This window comes from Megalobrama amblycephala, linkage group LG8 (genome assembly GCF_018812025.1).
Source record: "Megalobrama amblycephala isolate DHTTF-2021 linkage group LG8, ASM1881202v1, whole genome shotgun sequence".
In the NCBI taxonomy this organism is placed as follows: domain Eukaryota; kingdom Metazoa; phylum Chordata; class Actinopteri; order Cypriniformes; family Xenocyprididae; genus Megalobrama; species Megalobrama amblycephala.
The window spans coordinates 34,162,850-34,186,248 of NC_063051.1; the positions used below are offsets into that span (position 1 = coordinate 34,162,850).

The following is a 23,399-nucleotide window of genomic DNA, read 5'->3' on the forward strand; positions in this document are numbered from 1 at the left end:
CTCCATCTTTTTTTTTTCAGTAGAAGAAGAGCGGGCTGGACATGGCCGCTGAAGCAGTGGCGTCGTAATGAATCCTCTTGCTGTTGTATTATTAAAATGTGTTAAATCAACACTGAATTCACAATTAGGGAGTGTTTTATAGTGCTGACACCATGGGAAAGAAAGATAAGAGTGATCGAGGTAAGACAGGCGGAGACGCCAGTCTTTATAAATGCATGAATTTAATCAACACAGTTTGATGAACCAATACAAGATTTGCTTTTATTGATGTTTAACTAATATAGCAGAGAACATTACAGATGGTTAAAAGATAACCATGAGCTCATTTTTGTTCAAAAGTAATATATAAACACAAATATTTAAATACATGACATTCAAGTGTCAAAAGAAATTACATTTTATTTTACCAAATGCTGTACACTTGAACTGTATTTCAGGCAACAGGAGTAAAGTTATTATGAAATTACATAAAAAGATCTACTTAAGTTGGTCAAAAACACAAAGTTAACTAATTGCATTTAATATAAAACTATAATGCATTTTCATATAATTATAGATATCATGCAATTAAGTAAATTCTTTTAATTATTTCTGTAATAAATACTATTTTTAAAAGTATGATAAAGTGTACTTTTTCACAAAGTTTACAGTGTAGATATTGTTTCTAAATACTATCTTAAACTATTACTAAAGACATCTGAACCAGAAAGGTCATCACAGACAAGGTTTGAACTAAAATCAGATCTTCAATAGCAGGATTGATCATCACCGATTGCTGAAGTGGTTGTTTGTTCACTTTAGATAAGAGGTCCAAGAAACGTTATTATGACGAGGAAGAGGAGGATGAAGAGTTGATAGGCAGTGAGTCTCAGGAGGCCATTCCAGCGGCTGCGGGGAAGCAGGTGGATGAATCCAGCATTAAACTGGATGAATATGGAGCCAAAGACTACAGACTTCAAATGCTTCTCAAGAACGACCATTCTTCACGACCCCTATGGGTGGTAAGACTAACTCTTCATCCCATTGTGCAGGCTAAATGATTCTTGATCAATTGGCCATTTACAACAGAAGCCCTAAACCATTATCTATGTGTCTGACTCTTGTAGGCTCCTGATGGTCACATCTTCCTAGAGGCTTTCTCTCCTGTATATAAATACGCTCAGGACTTCCTGGTGGCCATATCAGAGCCGGTGTGCAGACCCACACACGTGCACGAGTACAAGCTGACGGCATATTCTCTATACGCCGCCGTGAGCGTCGGCCTGCAGACCTCTGACATCATTGAGTACCTGCAGAAACTCAGCAAGACCTCTGTGCCTGATGGCATAGTGCAGTTTATTAAGGTGTGTGTGAGCTGCCAGTCAAGTCTGCCTGAATTTCAACAATTTCTGTATATCAAAGCCACTCATTTTCTTTCTCTCTCTTTCTGTTCTTCTGCAGTTGTGCACAGTGAGCTACGGTAAAGTCAAACTGGTCTTGAAACACAACAGGTCAGTTTGTTTTTTACGCATTGTTCATTATTTAAATCTCACTGAAGTTAGTTATAAACTCTGTTGACTATATATTGAATATATAGTCTATTGAATGATTTAGCTGTCATTTCATTATTGGATAATGGGTGGCATTTTGAGCAGCAGTTAGTATTTAGATAAGAGGAAGTTGGATGTTGTAAACCATTTTTTTTTACCATAATCTCTTTGGATTTACTTGAACTTGAATGTGAAGTGTTAGTTTTAAATCTTGAGATTGGATATACACTGCCCTTCAAAAATTTGGAAACGCCCTAGAAAAGTGGACAATATTGGCATGAATCCTTTTTAATTTGTGATAATTTTGCACTGATAAGGGACAACACAAACTACGAAAACATATTTTATTACATGAACAGTTTATACGTAGAAAAAACTAACATTTTCAATTCATCAAAATATCCACCATTAGCAGCTATCTGACCTAAACTGGGTTCTAATTGGTTCATTGTATTCTAAACTTAATTGGCAATCAATTGTTGAAGCTATTAAGGTGTGCTGACGCAAAAATCTTTTACAAACCTGGGCCAAGTTTAAACCAGTAACCAGGCATCACAGCTGGCAAAGGGGCATGTCTGACTTTGACATGTTTATATTGCCATTATTATGTAATCAAAATTAAAATTATTATTGCTGGTCTTCAATAATAATGTCAAGTTACTTTAATGTATTTGCACCAAAAAATTGTAAGGATTTATGCTGATATCGTCCAAAACCACACTTTGCCAGGGGTGTTTCCAAACTTTTGAAGGGCAGTGTACTTGATTATGAACCTAAATTGTGACTTGAATGGTGAAAGATAACTATTTATTGTGGACTATTGTTCAGAAGTTTAGGGTCGGTAAAATTTTTAAAATCAAATTTTACACATTTTAAAGAAGTCTTGTGTGCCCACCAAGGCTGCATTTGTTTAATTAAAAACAGTACTTTAGTAAAATATTATTACAGTTTAAAATAACTATTTTCTATTTTTATATATCTTAAAATGCAATTTATTCCTGTTATGGCAAGGCTGAATTTTAGTCTTCAGTGTCACATGATCTTCAGAAATCATTCTAATATGCTGATTTTGTGCTCATAAAACACTTATTATCATCAATGTTGAAAACAGTTTCAACGTTTAACTTTTTTGTGAAAACCATAATTTTTTTCCAGGATTGTTTGTTGAATGGAAAGTTAAAAAAACAGCATTAATTTAAAACAGAAATCTTTGGTAACACTGTGAATGTCATTACTGTCACTATTGATCAATTTAAAGGTGCCCAAGAATGCTTTTTCACAAGATGTAATATAAGTCTAAGGTGTCCCCTGAATGTGTCTGTGAAGTTTCAGCTCAAAATAGCCCATAGATTTTTTTTAATTAATTTTTTTAACTGCCTATTTTGGGGCATCATTAACTATGCACTGATTTTTTTCAGCGCGCCGCCCCTTTAATTCGCGTGCTCCCTGCCACACGAGCTTTCGATTATATTACAGCACATTTACAAAGTTCACACAGCTAATATAACCCTCAAATGGATCTTTACAAGATGTTCGTCATGCATGCTGTATGCATGCTTCGAATTATGTGAGTAAAGTATTTATTTTGATGTTTATATTTGATTCTCTATGAGTTTGAGGCTATGCTCTGTGGCTAATGGCTAATGCTACACTGTTGGAGAGATTTATAAAGAATGAAGTTGTGTTTATGAATTATACAGACTGCAAGTGTTTAAAAATGAAAATAGTGACGTCTCTTGTCTCCGTGAATTCAGTAAGAAACAATGGTAACTTTAACCTCATTTAACAGTACATTAGCAACATGCTAACGAAACATTTAGATAGACAATTTACAAATATCACTAAAAATATCATGTTATCATGTATCATGTCAGTTATTATCGCTCCATCTGCCATTTTTCGCTATTGTTCTTGCTTGCTTACTGTTGTGGCAAACAAAATCAACTCAGACTCTACTGCATAAGAGACAAACACGTCCAATTGTCTTTAAAGCTTTTATTTCTTGCAAGAAAGGTCAGACAGGTCATACAGAAACACAAGTAGCTGCAGAGTGTAAGACCAAGAACGAAAGCTTCCCCTCACTTTTATATCTCTTCCAAGGCCGAAGCCTCTGTCCTTTTACCATATTTGGAACATCCCTTAGTGGCTGTAACTTTCCACACATTGTTAGCACAGACATACATCTTGCACTTCCCCATACTATATCTTGCTCTTTCTATTTCTAACATCTATGTTAACACTATGTTAAATATTACCAATGAAGCCAACATCATACCATGTTCCATAAGTATCATATTTCATAAGAATACAGGTAAAAAGCATATGAAAAATTAAAATTTCCACAACAATTCCCTCTTCTTATCATTCATTGATAACTAATGATTACTTCTACTTCATTTCACACTCTTAAATTTGTGAAGAAAGTTAGAAAATGCTTAAGGCTTTTTCTGTGGGGATAGACCCTGTGTTTTAGCAAGCTAAATAGGATAGATAAAGAATGGGCTTTACCATGAAGTCAAATACCTCAGTCACATTTTACTATCACATTCTTTGAGGATTAACCACTAATCATCCATATTCATCTTAAAGTATCTTATACAGTAAATTTAAGTTCTTACGTCACATTTATGCTCTTCATTTCTGATCTTCATACAAACAACAAATTCAGATACATCACCCAATCATAGAAATCCTTCATTTTACAGACATATAGCATGCAAATTTAGGTTCTATAACATCTTATCACAACAGATCCATTTTGTAGCCCACGATGTGTCATTGTCCAGCCTCAGTGGTGATTTGGAATTCCTTGAGCTGGTTTCACCTGTACACAAACTTTAGACAGGATAGAAAACATTTCTTTGCAATAGTTCAACATGTCATGTTCACACAATTCTGTTGATGCCACTCGTTGTTTAGCCCCTTCTATTCCCAAAAATGGGCTCTTCCAACCTAATTTAAAATTTTCAGGCATATTTTCAGCCATACATTCGTTAGTTACCATCCCCCTTTTTGATACATTGTTCATTAATTGATCATAGTGGTTGGTGACAAGTTTCTCTAAACAACATTTGCCATCAACACTAAACTAAAATCCATCTTCAATTCTGCAACCAGATTTTCTCCAGCTTTCTGTGTCTCTGAACATGCTCTGTAAAGAGTTAGAAAAGTCATGGTTATTTTCAGATGACAGATTACACACAATCTCCTGTGTCTGCTCCAGCACTTCCTAAAGAAACAGAAACTTTTTTTTATTAGTTTGGACACAAACAAAAATTCAAACCACAGCACCCCAAAGATCGTCTACCACACCAACCTAACAATGGGCACCTGTGTAGATGGTCACAATTCTTTCCACCTTGAGTTCTCCCTTGTATTCTGTCATAAAAGCTCCTAACTCCTCACTGTAACTCACATTGTCACTCTTTTCAACCCAGTCTGTAGTCTCAACCCACTCTCTGACAAACAGGACCACTTCATTCTTATGTCTAGCCCAAAATTTAGCAGGTACCTCAGCCAATGCTGGGTGTACTTCTGAAGCACAATGATTTACTGTTGAATGATTTTCTGTACTCCGTTTCTCTAATTGTTCAGTTCTAAGTTCTTTCAGTCAGTCTACCCCCTCCAGTGAGGTTCAAAACTCATGTGCGTATACCAAATAGGTAGAGGACAGTAGCCCTGAAACCAACACTTCACATTCCATGGTCACAACTTCTCCTTCGCTATTCTGGCCTGTTGTTTTGTCTCTGAAGACAGAGCCATCTACAAACAACACGTCCTCACAGTTATCAAATGGTTTATCTAGCAGGTCAAGTCATGATGTACAGACTTGATCAAGGATAGTCAAATAACAATGATGTTTCTTCTCATCATCCTTCGTTCTATGAAGGTTACTGGGCTCTCTGGATAATCTTGTTTACTGCCAGTGTGTCACTGTTTCTCTGCCGTCAAGTCTACATCTTACATTTAGCATTGTGATCACACATAGCTGACAGTGTTTAAATTCAGACCCCAAGTTGAATTTAGACAAGGGGTTTTAACCCATGGACGGCAATCTTCAATTTCACAATTCCAATTTTCTAAAAATACTTAAACTTACTAATCCAGAGAGTAATTCAAATCAATATCATAAATGACAAAAGTGGTCATAATTACCATTAGTAGACAGAGCTGGATAAACAATCCACTTAAAGCTCGTCCCATGTTCTGTATCGTCTTTTCATCAGATTCAATCAAAATATCTGCTTCTCAAAATTTCTCGTTTCACTTAACCCATCTGTAACGATAAAACAGTCATTCACACTAGACACACATGACTATAAACTGCTCACTTTCAAAGTTGCTTTTGGTGTTAATTCTAAAAGCATATCTTTAAACTTCCCATTTTTTCTGTAGATCTTTACTTAGTTTCTTTTACATGATCTTTTATTCAGTCTCAAAACATCTCTGTTCATTATAATTCTTTTTCACAAAAGTCAGCTGGGTTGTTTTGGTAATAGTCTCATTGCTTTGTTTTGTTTAAACTTTAGCAGACTGATAACAGACAGACAGAGTATCCTTGCCTCTACCCCAGCCGTCTCTCTCTCTTACTGCACAAATAATCAATTCAGCAGCCTCTTAAGACTGTACTTAGACTGAATTTAACATCAAATTACTATACATAACCCTTGGTCAAATGTAAATGTTTTAACTTTCAAATAAAGAAAACATTACCACCACCTAAAATATGTTATGCCAGTTGCCTTTTCTGAGGGTATCTTTAGTTTAAATGCTGAATGCACTTAACTTTCTCTTGAATCTGCAAAATCAGTCTTCATCTTTAACACCACCATTGCCTTGGAATTATCCTCTGCCATGTCTAATGACCTGCAGGAGTAAAAACTATGATAGAAACGCATTAGTTCAAAATCACACAGCCTCATGAACTCAGGGATTCATCATCCTGCTGAATCCTAAATTTCTATACAGTTCTTGCCAACAAGGGCAACCAACATCATGTTACTAAATTTTACTCTGGTCTCCCCAGAACTTACGGACAATCACCTCATGTTCTCAGTCGGCTCTTGAAAGCTCATTCCCATCAGCTTTATATCAATACTCTTTTCCCTCAGGGTCGTGTCCCCTGGCATAGTTGCTTGTCACAATGAAAAACAAGCCCTCTCAGGAACACGGTTTCTGGTGAGTGGTATAGAGGAGCATTTTTGGGTCAGACTGCTGTTCTTCTCACAGGTCATTCCCCCTTCATGATGCTGCTGGCCTCACAGACATCCTGCTCAACTCTCATACCCATCTCACATAAACACCTCCCATCAGGGTAGATGCCCAGTGGCGGCGGCAACCCCCTGCCTTAGGTTGTCCTCATCTGGCCAAAAAGGATCTTACCCGTCATTGAGAAATCACCTCGTGCACACTGGTTACCGCTCTTTCCCATTCCAGATCTTTGACAGTTTTCTTCACCAGAATCAGGTGTTTTCTGGAGCTTAGGGAAGTTGCATTCAAGAGCCACCAGAGCCATTGGACTGCCTAATAGTGTTAAAACATGGAGACAGGTTAATAACAGCAGTATTTAATCACTAAAATCATTAGACTGTGCATTCTCTCAGCAGCAGCATATCAGTGCTGAGACTATACTCTGTGAATTTAATTCACAACTGTCCATTCAGTGTAATGTTCTGCTACATCTGTAACTGGAGCCATCAGCCCTGCACATGGTGGTGACAAAGATCAGACAAAAAGTTACTGGTCATAGAAGAAATTCATCAAAATATTCACTTCTGACCTTCAAGGTCTATATTACTAATTTAAAGACCTCTTTACACTCATTGAGTTTCCCTTTAACAAATTTAACCGTTAATTTTCCTCTTCATGGCAATCATTTCTTTTAACATCTCTGTGTCCATGATTTTCAACTGAGACACTGTGCTTCACTATAAATAGCTTGTTATCTCTTATGACACAAGCTCAGATAGCAGCTTTTAGCTGACTTTGAGTGAGAGACTGAGGATTTCAGGACTGGTACTCTGCCTTTTATAACTTTTAACATCAAACTTTGTCTACTGTCTTTTGACTCTGGCCCAGCTTAAGACTTTGCCAGAAATGACATTCATTCCCAAATAAACAACTGTTTATATTTGTCTTTTACTCACACATCATGGAAATTAGAGGTTACAAATTTCCAGTCAAGTTGAGTTTCTGATACAACTGGCAGCCTCATTTTTTCCTGCCATTTAACTTTTGACCATCAAAACTCAAACATTTAGACATTAAAGGTCCAAAATCATTTTAGTCATTTTACATTGTGATAGCGATGCGCTCATCACATAAAAACATACTTGAGACTGTTCAACTTTTTTTCCCAAAGTGAAACATTCTTTTAGAATTTTCATTTTCACTTTCATAAAATTAATTTTCTCCTGCTATGTTTCCCTTCATCATTGCCACTTATCTCACTATCAAATAGTTAGTCTGCAGATGCAAAACATATTATCAATATGGTTTCTACTGTTTTGCAGAACCACAATATTATTTTGATCATATTTCTACTACTAGGTTGGACTGACAGCCTTATAGCTGCTTTCTCCTTCAACCATTCTTATATAAATTGTAGTTCTCTAGACATCTAATGTCATGCATCCATTTAATGGATGAATAAACAAAACTTTTTTTGTAAGTTACATTCACATCGAACTTCTTCCCTACATGCCAATTCTTTTGCATTAACCTTCTTTCCCTTCTGTCTGCTTCCTCTAGCCTACAATCTATAGTCTGCTTATATTTCACACACACACACACACACACACACCGCGCTCACACAAACACAACATCACCAAATCGCAGTTCTCTTCAACTTCAAGTCTTATGACCACTCAACGTTCCCTCTTCTGGGATATCACAATACTTAACTAACTTTTCCTTCATTTTTATCGTGTTTTATATTTTTCTGTTTTTCTTCAGGTTTTTTCTTTATCCTGCACTTCCTCCTCTACCGGTTGCACTAACTGTTTCTGCAGAGCTCTCCGCTCTCTCTTTTCTGCTTCCTGCAACCAGCAGTTCACTGTCTGAGCGCAGTTTACACACACGTTTTCTTTTCCAGCAGCCCGCTTTCACCTGATTTCCTGCCTCTACATCAGCTTTTATCATTGTGAGCCGAGTTACACTTAATGTCCCTTCTGCTGGGAAATCGTGATACTTAATTAATTTATCAATGTCCCCTAGACACACACTTTTTGCAAGCTTGCTCTGGGATTCCCCATTTTGGTTCTCCTTTTCTGACTCCCGTGGCTTTCCTTTCGGCGCGCACCTAATAATCTGGTGGACGTCTCCTCCAGATCCAATTTTTATCCCAAAATTGGACGGGTTGAGCCTCACTGCTCAGATCACTATAGACTCGAGCGCTCAGACTGTCACACCTTCACAAATTTATAAACTACAGCAACCCCGGCTGTAGTTGGGCTCAATCCCAAAATTTGTTTCAGTGTGACCCAGCCTAGATTTATTACCCCAAAATCGGTAACGGGTATCGCCGATTGTTTACCCCAAAATCGGTAACAGGTATCGCCGATTGCAAATCTTCCACCTTGGAAAGCGCTCTTACTACCCAAACGTGGTCAGTTTTAGGAACCTCTTGATCGCACTGCTTCTTTTTTATGATGTTAAAAAAAGATACGTCATAAAGCCTGGCGCGATCTGCCTCTCGGATTTCCTTTCCCACAGATTGCTCCAGCTCACCTAGTACAGCTCAAAATTTCTCCCTGGAAATTTTCTACAGCAGCCGACCTCAATTCCCAAAACCCCCCGACCACGACCACAGAGTCAGTCAGAGTCACCACAATGGTTTGTCCTGTTTCCTAATTATAATTTTCAAATCATAAATTCCCCTTTTTTTCACTTTTTCTATTCAAAAACTTATTTTACCCACATTAACTCATATTTAAATCACTTAAATCACAAATTTTTCAATTTTTCCTGTTTCCTAATATTCCATACTTTACCAAATCACACTAAGTCTTAATTCCCCATAAAATTTAAATTTATCTCTTACCAGAGAGTCGTGTAGCCACCTGGGTTCGTTTTCTGATTCCAGTGGTGTCCCCCTCTGGACCCTGGCGGTCGGCCCCTCATCCCTTAATCTATTCGGGGTAGGGCTGAGACTACTATTAAGTCCAGGATGATCAGTCACCGTCCGCTCTTGGGTCCAAAAGGCACATCCAAGGAATCCCACTTCTGACACCAATTGTTGTGGCAAACATAATCAACTCTGACTCTACTGCATAAGAGACAAACACGTCCAATTGTCTTTAAAGCTTTTATTTCTTGCAAGAAAGGTCAGACAGGTCATACAGAAACACAAGTAGCTGCAGAGTGTAAGACCAAGAACGAAAGCTTCCCCTCACTTTTATATCTCTAACCTCCAAGGCCGAAGCCTCTGTCCTTTTACCATATTTGGAACATCCCTTAGTGGCTGTAACTTTCCACACATTGTTAGCACAGACATACATCTTGCATTTCCCCATACTATATCTTGCTCTTTCTATTTCTAACATCTATGTTAACACTATGTTAAATATTACCAATGAAGCCAACATATACATGTATGTATATGTATATATATGTATGTATATGTACACACATAAGATCTATATCTATGTAAATTTCACCTTAACATGTTTATAAGGCCACCAAGAGTATGTGATTTTTGTGTACAAGTGGTTTCAGCTGTTCCTAATTTTTTTTTTGTAAATTTAGATTAAATTTTAGAACTCAAGTTATTGATGAATCATGATTCATCAATAACTTTTGTTCCTATGCAGATTTCAGGCACAAATTCGTGTGTATGCATGATTAGTGAATGAGAACTAATGTGTGTGTGTGTGTGTATGTGTGTGTTGAGAACAGGTACTTTGTGGAAAGTGCATTCCCTGATGTCATTCAGAGGCTGTTACAAGACACTGTGATTCGGGACTGTCGTCTTCGGTCTGCCGAGGGTGAGGAGACTGAGCTCATCACTGAGATCATCTCTAGCAAACCAGCAGTGAGTATGAATGCATACACAATCTCAGTTTTGCATACAGCACAAAAACATGTTGTTTGGGTGTAAACATAATGACATAAAGACACTTACAGTGCAGCAAAAAGCACATTTCTGGTTCTAAAACCTGTTGTGTCGTCCGGTCCAGATCTCAAAGTCTCAGCAGGACAATGGCGGTCCATCCACATCCCAGCCTGCAGAGGGGCAGAGCTCAGGAACTCAGGTGCCAGAGGACATCTTCAGTTACTACGAACAGATGGATAAAGAGGAGGAGGAGGAGGAAGAGACGCAAACAGTGTCATTTGAGATCCGTCAGGTGTGTGTCTGTGCTTGAATGAGATGTTACTTCATTGTGAATTTAGGGTTCATTTACCTTGAAAGATCCTCCAAAGACTTTAGATTTACAAAGACTGTGCACTCACATTACCATGAATGGTATAAAATGCAACGCGCAATATGGTGGAATAAGTCCCGCCTTCTCAATAAAAGAGCCAATCCCCAATTCATTTTTTTGACATGATTTGAGCGTTTAGAAACTACATTTATGAGACAGTTGTTGTCAGATTTCATTGGTGATTTCAAATGTTAACAGTTTCTGAGAATTTGATGTTCCCCATTCAAAGAAATATATATATGTTTGAGAGGCATTTCAAAGATGGCCGCTGAGTGAAATGACTTGCCTTAAAGGGACAGTTCACCCCAAAATGGAAATTTTGTCATCATTTACTTGCCCTCATGTTGTTCCAAACCTGTATGAATTTCTTTCTTCTGCTGAACACAAAAGAAGATATTTAGAAGAATGTCAGTAACCAAACAGTTGATGGTGAATAGTGACCAGCATCAAGTTTTTTAAAAAATACGCAAAAGTATCTTAGAATGGTCTGATAGGGTTTGTCCATCCCATCCCATCTCATATTCCACCATGAGAAATCTGGTTACCCTAACTATCCCTTTAAATCAGGGGTGTCCAAACTCCTGGAGGGCCACTGACCTGCAGAATTTAGCTCCAGCTTGTGTTAGCTGTCTAATCTTTAGATTCAAGAGCATTCAATTTAGATTTCATGCACGATAATACTGCTTCTGCTGGACCTTGTTAGGAAATGATTGAGGAGCTTCAGAAGCGCTGCATTCAGTTGGAGTATCCCCTCCTGGCGGAATACGACTTCCGTAACGACACGGTGAACCCTGACATTAACATGGACCTGAAGCCCACCGCTGTACTGAGACCATATCAGGAAAAGAGTCTGAGGAAGATGTTTGGGAACGGCAGAGCTCGATCTGGAGTCATCGTCCTGCCTTGCGGTAAACTATCTCTGAACATCTGTACAGTGTTCAAATAATTTCTTCCCAGAAGCAGTTGATGCCTAGTCCTGTATTATAGCAGAGCTTGAATAGTATTTCCACAGCTAACTAAACAGACAAGGCTTAAACCTAGTCCCAGACTAAAATACATGTTTGAACTGTTTTAACTGAAAGTAACTTGCACTGACATATCTTAAAATATGTCACTGCCATTTTTGGCTCAAGATGCACATTAGTAATGTTTTTTCTAAGGCACATTTTAAAAAGCTTCTTAAATGTCCTAACTGAACTAAGGCTGGTTTAATCTAAGCCCTATCTGTGAAACCCAGGCCTAGGTTTTGAAATATGTAATTCAATTGAATTCAATTAAATTCAATGATATAATTTGCCCAAAATAACTAAATAAATATGAAATTAGCAATTTCAGACTATTTGCCATTCATTTCCTCTTTTTAGCAATTATGATATAGACTTTATGGAAATTCAGGAATTTTGCCTCAGCCTGGATGGATATTTGTAATAATTATAAATGGAATATTCATTTTCTAGGACAGTTTTACTTCAATAAAGTATTTCTTTGTCATTGTTTGGGTTCCAGAAAGGCACAATTTCTTTATTTTGTTCCATGAAAAGATGATGTTTTAATTTTAAACCTTGTCCTTTAAAGGTAAAGTGAGTAAAATCTGTTCCACAAAAATTGTGACTGTTCAGTGCTCATCAGTAAAAATGTTTGTACATTAAAGGTGCCCTAGAATTAAAAATTGAATTTACCTTGACATAGTTAAATAACAAGAGTTCAGTACATGGAAATGACATACAGTGAGTCTCAAACTCCATTGTTTCCTCCTTCTTATATAAATCTCATTTGTTTAAAAGACCTCCGAAGAACAGGCGAATCTCAACATAACACCGACTGTTACGTAACAGTCGGGATCATTAATATGTACGCCCCCAATATTTGCATATGCCAGCCCATGTTCAAAGCATTACACAAGGGCAGCCAGTATTAACGTCTGGATCTGTGCACAGCCGAATCAACAGACTAGGTAAGCAAGCAAGGACAATAGCGAAAAATGGCAGATGGAGCAATAATAACTGACATGATCCATGATATCATGATATTTTTAGTGATATTTGTAAACTGTCTTTCTAAATGTTTCGTTAGCATGTTGCTAATGTACTGTTAAATGTGGTTAAAGTTACCATCGTTTCTTACTGTATTCACAAAGACAAGAGCCGTTGTTATTTTCATTATTAAACACTTGCAGTCTGTATAATTCATAAACACAACTTCATTCTTTGTAAATCTCTCCAACAGTGTAGCATTAGCCGTTAGCCACGGAGCATAGCCTCAAACTCATTCAGAATCAGATGTAAACATCCAAATAAATACAATACTCACATAATCCGATGTATGCATGCAGCATGCATGACGAACACTTTGTAAAGATCCATTTTGAGGGTTATATTAGCTGTGTGAACTTTGTTTATGCAATGATAGAGTCGAGAGCTCGGGAGGGGGCGGAGAGCGTGAGCAATTAAAGGGGCCGCAACCTGAATCGGCGCATTTCTAATGATGCCCCAAAATAGGCAGTTAAAAAAATTAATTAAAAAAAATCGATGGGGTATTTTGAGCTGAAACTTCACAGACACATTCAGGGGACACCTTAGACTTATATTACATCTTGTAAAAAAACGTTCGATGGCACCTTTAAAAAACATATACATTATAAACATTATAGATATTTTGTTTATGGTCAACTAGGGTTGTCACAGGACCAAAATTTCAGTAGTCGGTACCAATACCGGTAAAATTGTACGGTTCTCTGTACCAGAGCAAAAACTGTTGAATTAAGTACTTTTAAAAAAATATGTCCACTTTTTGTCTCGTCCGTTGGTTATCACTGTCAATCATTGCAGTTTCTGATTCAATCGTGCATTTAAATGCGGTTGTCAATCCAGAAACTTTGCATCATGCAGCATGAAAAATGAAATTTATATTCAGATTATGAATGGTTAATAAACAGAATGCAAGAGAAGAGCCTCCCTTCATAATCACGAAGTCTGTCAATCTCTAAAGTGCAAGCTCACAATAAATCTCTTATTTACATCATGTTTACACTTTGTTGGCTATAATGAAAGGTTTTGTGAGTGTGTGGCTTGCGATGAACAAACAAAACCTTGTGCATTTTCAGCAATGTTAAGTGGATTTTAACTAACTTACTGACTAGCACCTCTGATGGGCCATTGCTTTCATGCGCTCAACAGCTATGATTGTGATTGGCTACAATACCCAACGCTTGTAAAAACACTGCAATTAGAAAACTTTGACGCTCAGAGAGTGCTCAAACAAACACGAATGAGAGTGTTTGAAAGCAGTGACTATCAGCGGGTACCGAATATACCCAGTACTTTAGAAATACTGGTACTGTCAACTTTTTCTTGGTACCGACTGGTACTGGTAGTACTGGTACGTTTGACAACCCTATTTTCAACATTTTTTTTTTTCCTATACTATCAAGACAAGTCATTCTTGAAATTTTGACACAATCTCATTTATGTTAGCAAGCTTTTAATAACTGACAACCAGAAATTGCACCATAAAGCATGTTTAAGTTTGCAAGACATAAAAATCCATGTACGTGATTTACTAGATCAGTTACCAGGGGTTAGAAGCTATTTGAATGGCATTATTGAGTTAAAATGAATTGAATCTACATTGAAGTCTTTCGTTATTCTATGTTATTTCCCACAGGTGCTGGTAAGTCACTGGTGGGCGTCACTGCTGCCTGCACAGTGCGTAAGCGCTGCCTGGTGTTGGGGAACTCCTCTGTGTCAGTGGAACAGTGGAAGGCTCAGTTTAAGATGTGGTCCACCATTGATGACTCCCAGATCTGCCGTTTCACTTCAGATGCAAAGGACAAACCCATCGGGTGCTCAGTGGCCATCAGCACCTACTCTATGCTGGGCCACACCACCAAACGCTCATGGGAGGCTGAGAGGGTCATGGAGTGGATGAAAAGTCAGGAGTGGGGGCTCATTATACTGGATGAAGTGCACACAATCCCAGGTAGGTTGTGTTTGTGAGTGCAACTTGACAAAATGTCAAGCAAGAAATCACATGTTCCATGCTAATATTTTTGGTCACTTTGATTTTGTTATCCTCACTTCACACTAGTTAGCTCCGCCCACAGTGAAATTTCAAGACAGAAGACAATCCGTAATTCAGGCATCACTGCTATTAGTTCGATTTTGAATGGAGAATATTTGAACGATTTAAGTCTTTCACCTAAAACTCTTGTCATCATTTACTCACCCTCAAGTTGTTCAAAACCTGTATTTCTTTTCTTCTGCTCAACACAAAAGAAGATATTTTGAAGAATATGGACACGAATGCATGTACATAGAGCACATCAAATAACGGAAGCACAAATTATGGTTAAGAACAAACCTCACTGGTTCAAGTATATTTGAACTGCTACTATATTTGATGTGCTCCATGTATGTGAATAAGAGCCAAAATTAAACTATTTTTGCTTGTCTTGCAGCAAAGATGTTCCGTCGTGTTCTGACGATAGTCCAGGCTCATTGTAAACTGGGTCTCACTGCCACACTTGTGAGAGAGGACGATAAGATTGTCGATCTTAACTTCCTGATTGGGCCGAAGCTCTATGAGGCGAACTGGATGGAACTACAGAACAATGGTTACATTGCTAAAGTCCAGTGTGCTGAGGTGAGCTGGCGAAAAATATAAATAACTTCTTAACTTAAATATCTTATCTATAAATATTCACTGTGATACAGGGAATAAATCAAACATTTTTCCACATAGTACAAAAAAGACAACAAACAATCTTTTCTTGTGTATATATTTCGTAATGTGAACTGTTAGATTGATGTCTGAAACGTGTCGGGGGGTCAACAGGGTGATTGGACTTGTGAAACTTTGTGTTTGGAGGCTTTGGAGGCTGGTGCACAAAGAAAATACAATACAGTTATTCAGTATTTCCTTGAATTTATGATCTTACCAAAAAATGCCCAGCACACACTGTAACCACATGAGCAGAAAACCACATGTACCCATGCATTGTTTACTGTTCACTGTGCGCTGAATACAGTCTCAACAAAGAGGTTCTATAAAGAGTAAAACTTTCAATGCAAAACAATTAATCACATTTTTTTATTTAACATTTTGTACTAACATTTTAGCATGCTTTAACTAAAATAATTAATATTGGCAGTCAAGTATAGTGAAATATATCAATTAGATATATAGCCTAAAAATATACAAAGTTCTTACAGACTTAGTATTTTCATGGAAATAACTATATTTAATGTAAATGTTTCTAATTGTGTTTTTTATTTTTTTATTTTAGTGAAGTATTACTGTGCAATTGTATGCTATGTGAATAAGAGTGCCTGGTTAATCTAAAAAATCTCTACCCTCTTATAGATCTTAACAGCAGAAAGAGTGTTTAGAAACTTGATTCAAATATTTATTTTACTTTTTGTATATTATATGTTATATAGATAATGTTTATATGGATATAATAAATACCATATATATATATATATATATATATATATATATATATATATATAACACTTTATTTTACAGTGCCGTAGTTACATGTTACTACATGTACTTACAACAGTATTAACAGTAAATTATGCATAATTACAAGTAACTAAACCTAAACCAAACCCTAACTGTAACTCTTTAGTAAGTACATGTAGTTAGTTAATAGTACTCAGTACTTATTTGAGTAATTACAATGTAACTATGGCACTGTAAAATAAAGTGTAACCAAAGTCTCTTATGCTCAACCAAAGCTGCATTTATTTTATCGCAAAAACAGTAATATTCCAAAATATTATTACAAATTAAATCAAACTGTTTTCTACTTGAATATATTTTAAAATGTAATTTGTTCCTGTGATGGCAGCTGAATTTTCAGCATCATTACTCCAGTCTTCAGTGTCACATGATCCTTCAGAAATCATTCTAATATGATAATTTGCTGCCCAAGAAACATTTCTTCTTATTATCAATGTTGAAAACAGTTGTGCTACCTAATTTTTATTTGCACTTATTAAATTTATTTATTAAATAGAAACATTCTAAATGGCTTCGCTGTCACTTTTGATCAATTTAATGCGTCCTTGATGGATAAAAGTATTAATTTCTCTCTTTTTTTATTCTTACCATAAACGTTTGAATGGTATAATTGTTTCCACAAAAAAGTTTAGCAGCAAAAACTGTTTAAAAAAACGGATTAAATAAATGCAGACTTGGTGATCATAAGAGACTTCTTTTAAAAACATAAAAAAATTGTAATGTTTCCAAAATGTTCACAGGTACTGTATACATTTAAAATGTTTAATTAAATAGAAACTTCACAGATTAGTGACATTGAGAGTTTGTTGGATAAATCTTGTAAGGACCTAATCCATGTAGCTAATCCACTTTATTTAATTGGTGAATAATCCAATGGTTGTTGTACAGAAAATGTAAAAGGCTGTGTGTATTGTTCTCAAGTTTTTGAATGGGGTTTTCATGTGTGTGCTTTAAACCTACATTTCCTTTTGAGTGTTCACAGTCCCTTTGTCCCTAGGTATGGTGTCCCATGTCTCCTGAGTTTTATCGTGAATACGTAGCCATAAAGACGAAGAAGAGAATTCTGCTCTACACCATGAATCCCAACAAGTTCCGTGCATGTCAGTTCCTGATCCGCTACCACGAGCGGAGAAACGACAAGATCATTGTATTTGCAGACAACGTCTTCGCTCTGAAAGAATACGCCATCCGTCTGAACAAGTAATGACTCATTCTCGCACGTGGTTAGTTCACCCAAAAATGAAATTTCTGTCATTAATTACTCACCCTCATGTTGTTCCAAACCCGTAAGACTTTCATTCATCTTCAGAACACAAATGCAGATACAGTATTTTTCATGAAATCTGAGAGATTTCTGTCCCTCCATAAGCATTGATCAGTGAATATAAGCAGAAGCTCAGCCGAACCTGCTTGACGCACGAGAACAAACCTCTTTTGGAAGCTCAGACGTGCTGCGTAACACGTGAGAATGAACCTCATTGTTTCTCACACATCAAGCAAACATGCTTGAGCTTCTCTTTACCATAACTGATGTTTGAGTTGATGAATGTTTATATGTGTGAATAAAAGCCTAACTTAAATCTGTTCATCATATAAAGTGATTGAGTCTTTTCAGAAAATTTGGACTAAAGCATTCAATTCATACGGAGTAGTTTTACGATCTCTTTATGAACTTTTTGAAGCGTCAAAGTGTCAGTTGCATAACTGTCTATGGAGGGACAGAAAGCTCTCAGATTTCATCAAAAATATCTTCATTTGTGTTCCAAAGATGAAAGTCTTGCTGGTTTGGAATGACAAGAGGGTGAGTAATTAGTGATGGAATTTTCATTTTTGGATGAACTAACCCTTTAAGCAGTATTGCTAAATTAAATTTCTCTATAGAGAAAATGAATGGGATTTTTTCTTTAGGGTCTTTTGAGAACTGTAGTAAAAAAAAAAACTGTAGTAGTTTTACCTTTCATTTGGTCTAATAGTACCAGAGTAATATCAACAAAGTCATTAACTTAAAAAGCCTGATAAGAAGCAGCTTTTACAAAAGAGCTCCTCATACTGCATGAACTTAAATGATCCAAGAAATATTTCGAAAGGATTTTAAATGCGTGTTAAAGGCCATGATGCAAACCTGAAAAAAAGAGTAAGTGTGTTTGTGTCTGGGTGTTTTAGAAAACAGCGTAAGTTCTATTGGACTGTCCCTGGCGCAACCTGTAATCAGCTTTACTTTACTGTTAATCACCTTTAACTTTGCCAAATGAATGGGCTTTTCCTGGAGAAGTGTAAAGTGTGATCTTTCAAAGAAATTAAAGGCTAACACACTAAATCTCTTACGCTATCGAGAGGTTGTACAGGGACGCTGCAGGGAGGAAGCCTGAGGGTTTGTGAGGTGAAATTTGCAACGATTTTGTTCCGTTTTTATATATATAATTGTAGAGTTTTATATAGTATATAAATGTGTGTGTATGTACAGTGTGATTCTGCTAGAAATATGCTTTGAATTTGCATTTTGCATTGTGAACTCCTTTGTACATTCTTTAAAATAAAGATTCCAAAAGGGGGTTTTCAAAGCGATTCCATAGAAGAACCATTTTTGGTTCCCCCAAAGAACCTTTCAGTGAATAGTTCTTAAAATAATCATTTTTTTCTTAGCGTGAAGAACATTTAAAAAATCTGAAGACCCATTTTCCACTATAAAGCAGTAGGACCTTTTGCACAATGGAAAGGTTCCCTGAGTATTAAAGGTTCTTCATTAAACCATCAATGTCAGGAAAGAACCTTTTTTTTTTTTTTTTTTAAAGAATCTGTGAAGGGTCAAAGTGTCCTTCAAAGCAAAAAAAGATGGTTTGAATGATTTTTGTATATATGTGTATATGCACACATACGGTTCATTCTCTCTTACATCTCTCTTTTCAGACCCTATATTTATGGACCCACATCTCAAGGAGAACGTATGCAGATCCTTCAGAACTTTAAACACAATCCTAAAATCAATACCATCTTCATCTCCAAGGTAAACTGCTTTTCTCTGTCCACTTCCCTGTGAAACTGTGAAATAGTATTTTTCTTTTAAAGGGGTGGTTCATTATAATTTCACTTTTTTAATTTTACAACTTTACATCTCTATCGCTTTGTTGCTGGAGTAATCCCGTGTTTGCGTCGTAGCACATGACGTGCTAATTGGTGGGCGGGGCTAAAGAAGCAGTGATGTAGGAGATGGCATCGAGTAGGCATTGCGTTGCATTACAATGTAATAATGTGACAAAATCCGAAAAGAGTCGTTTTCTGAGCTTGGTTTTTGGACTAACAACGAAGTTTTGAGTTCTGAAACTTAGAGGATATTTTTAACAGTAAAATGATTTCTTACGTATATGTCAAAAGTAATATTTTTTTGATTTTTGAGGTGTTATTCTTAGCCTCTTTTACACGAGTAAAAAAAAAAAAAAAAGTCTGCAACTGATGTAAATCAATAATGTTTTTCAATTTAAATGGAATTTAATAAAATATCAACAGCCCTTTTACACAGTTAGAAGTTGGCGTGTTGCTGTAAATGAGTTCAGCAGAGGTGACCGGCACACTGATGTGACCCTTTAATTCCTTTCAGAACTTGACGCTCCACCCATTTTACAAGACAAACACATGCAGTTTAGGTGCTTTAGAAACGCTAATAACATTCTTGTGTCTAAGATCATTTTTCATGACCTGACAAATCTCTCAGTAACTGGACAAGCTCTTTTTTTTTAATCATAATCTACTTTATTTGCTAAATCAGCCAACTAAACAACTCTCTCTGTTTATGTCTAAAACATCATAAATCTAAATGTCTTTAAACTTTTATTTCATTGCTGAATGTTGTCAAGATGAAACCCTTGTGTCATGGTGAAGTAAAGCTTGGGGTAATTTTCATTTGAAAGTTAACTAATCCTTTAATGCAAATGATTGGAAATGATTTAGTGGGAAAAGTGATGCACGTGTGCTGATATGATTGTCCTCAAAAGTCAGGCTATTCAAATAAGAGTATCTGCATGGGAAAGGGCTGTAGGCATGGTGTAAAAAGAGGGTATGTAAGAATCAATGCATACATTTTTATGGATGTCATAAAAAGCCTATGAATAACCAAAAGCACTGTTGTAAAGAACACCATATTTATTAAAATATAAGCTCGTTTAATTGATGGAAAAATGTGTTCTGTGTGAATGGCCCTTTAATCTGTCTTCTCTTGTTCTCTTCTTCTGTCAGGTAGGAGATACTTCATTTGACCTGCCAGAGGCAAACGTGCTCATTCAGATCTCCTCTCATGGCGGTTCACGTCGACAGGAAGCTCAAAGACTGGGCAGAGTGCTGCGAGCCAAGAAAGGTAGCATGCCATGAGAAGTCAACACTTCGATAATCATTATGGGATATCTGGATAGACCGTTTAGACTGTCAAGTTAGATGTTGTATATTATAATACATGCTTTCTGAGATCTTTTAGAATTTAGGAATGAAAGAATTTTTAGATAAATTATATTTAACCAGTTGTACCACAAAATTTCAAACTAAAGCTGTATATTAAACTACTTTTTTTTTTAACAGGTATGGTTGCGGAGGAATACAACGCTTACTTCTACTCACTCGTCTCCCAGGACACACAGGAAATGGCTTATTCCACCAAGAGACAGCGCTTCCTGGTGGACCAGGGATACAGTTTCAAGGTTTCGAGGCTATACGTGAACTGCAAACGCCTCAATTTGATTATTCTGATTGGAGATGATGGTAACCAAACTGGATGTTAAATTGGGTCTTGGTCTGTCACACTCAAGTATCATTCTTTTTTATCTCTTTTTAGGTGATCACAAAGTTGGCTGGGATGGAGGAGGAAGACTTGATGTTTTCCTCTCGTGATGAACAGCAGCAGCTCTTGCAGAAGGTTCTGGCAGCATCAGATTTGGATGCAGAAGAGGAAGTGGTGATAGGAGAGATAGGAGGGAAACCGCAGGTATCTCCACTCAGTTTTTTCCTTTCTGCTGCCTCATTCATTTGCTCAGTTTGTGTCGCTGTTTTGAGCCAGGAACAGCTTGTATTCTTGGCTCTGCTGATTTTGATCATTAACCTCAGAAATGATCTTGCTTCTGTGGAGCATAAATGGAACTATTTCACATTATATCCATGCTGCTTTTTCAATGCAATGGAAGTGAATGGTGATTGAGACTGTCAAGCTCCAAGAATTTCCTCAAATTTTTTATCTAATAATCATTTTTTAATTTTATTTCAGCTTTTATTTTATTTCTGTTAACAAAAATAGTTTCATAGTTTTTGTGTCTCACAAGTTTGACTACGAAAGTTCAAATGCAAATTGAGAATTACAATATATATTTCCTTGCATTAGTCCCGCTCATTTGCAGGGTCCGCTTCATCGGAATTACCCTCATTCACATTGGATTTGGCACAGGTTTTACACTGGTTGCCCGTCAGTTACGCTTTTTCGTAAGTTGAATACAGAAAGACGTAGGACGTAGTGTAAGCTTTTTGAACTGTGAGAGACATTACACTTTCTTCTCAAGTTGAATACTGAAGGCAGTCTGGCGGAAACTAGACTCATTAAATATGGACATTTTTCATACAATGAACTTGGGTCGCCTGAAGCGCAGTGGCACTACATATCGGCGTGGCTACCCACAAGGCTATCGGCGCAGACACTTTAATGTAATTTTATGCACTTTTTGGACAGCCTCAGTCACCATTCACTGTCATATATTCTGTATAGATAAAAAACTTTCTTCCAAATTGTTCCTTTTTGACCTACGGAAGAGAGAAATTTAGAAGCTTTGGAATGACATAAGAGTGAGCAAATTAAATGTTTAGGTCAACTGAGAACAGACCGACCACTTTTCGCTCTTTGTCCGTATAGCCTGCTTCTGGTTTATAGCAGTGACGTACATTAAAGCATCATGAGGATTGTTTTAATCTGTAAATGCCTTTAGATGATTTATGTTAACCTGCTTAACATGTACAAGTGAAGATTATTGTAAATATTGACCTGTTTTCTGTAGTTTTCTCGCCGTATGGGAACTATGAGCTCCATGTCTGGTGCAGACGATGCAGTCTACATGGAATACCAGATGTCCCGCAGTAGCAAGGGTTCGGCCGGCAAGAATATCCATCCTCTATTTAAACGCTTCCGCAAGTGAATGTATTCATGGACCGACTGAAGCACTGACAGCATCTGGAGGCACCAGGACCAAATAACAGACTTCCAGTGGCAGGACTGCCAACATAATCATAAAAAAAAACACTTTATGGCTGTTTGTCTCAGACAGAGCCATTTAAAGACTCTGAGAAAAAAAAAACTGCTATAGTTTCAGAAAGATTCAAGTATCTAATATCTATAGTATTACAAACAGGATGTTTGTAATTAATACAATGATTTGTTTGAATTTTGTTATGAGAAATTGAATTGCAAAGAAAGAAGAATTTTGTACAGTATGTAAAAGCCAAAACAGAACCTGTTGTTGAAATGTACTGGTAAACTTTTATCAATAAAACATACTTTGGTAGCACTAATGAGATTTTATGCATTTACGTTAGTGCATTAGGTAACTTCAATGAACAATATTTACAGCATGTATTAATCTTAGTTCATTTTTTTATTGTTCATAAAGCATTAATTAACATTAATGTATACATTGAGACAGGAAAAATTGATGGTGCTGTACATATTTCTTTAAATCAATGTTCAGAACAGCAGTTTTGACGCAAAAATGAGGCCGCGGCCATCTTAGCAGCACGTGACTGCACGTCACTCCCGGATAACTGAAAATGGGCAAAGAGGCGGGGAGGTGGTTTGAGCTGATGCGACTGGTTGCTGAAACCACGCCCGCCTAGCTCGACGTAACCATAGCAGTCAAAGCCAAGGAGCTATCTATCTAAGATACGATCTAAAATATTAATG

The 23,399-nt window shown here is 36.8% G+C and overlaps 1 protein-coding gene across 1 annotated transcript; it reads left to right on the forward strand.

The window, feature by feature from the left end:
- The first annotated feature begins 12 nt into the window (after positions 1-12).
- On the forward strand, positions 13-23,011 carry ercc3 (excision repair cross-complementation group 3). The gene is made up of 15 exons (XM_048200817.1): positions 13-180; positions 802-1,001; positions 1,107-1,343; positions 1,441-1,490; positions 10,425-10,560; positions 10,706-10,873; positions 11,655-11,859; positions 14,615-14,929; positions 15,408-15,592; positions 17,475-17,677; positions 19,385-19,481; positions 20,708-20,825; positions 21,044-21,162; positions 21,297-21,446; positions 22,501-23,011. Exons 1-15 carry the CDS (start codon positions 153-155, stop codon positions 22,636-22,638), a joined length of 2,349 nt encoding a protein of 782 aa, XP_048056774.1. The 5' UTR covers positions 13-152; the 3' UTR covers positions 22,639-23,011.
- Positions 23,012-23,399: the final 388 nt, after the last annotated feature.

Excerpts from the sequence above, each read along its gene's own strand:
- ercc3 (XM_048200817.1), top strand. The coding sequence starts at position 153 with ATGGGAAAGAAAGATAAGAGTGATCGAG. Across the intron at positions 1,491-10,424 it reads CTGGTCTTGAAACACAACAG|GTACTTTGTGGAAAGTGCAT; the intron begins GTCAGTTTGTTT and ends TGTTGAGAACAG. Across the intron at positions 21,163-21,296 it reads ACCAGGGATACAGTTTCAAG|GTGATCACAAAGTTGGCTGG; the intron begins GTTTCGAGGCTA and ends ATCTCTTTTTAG.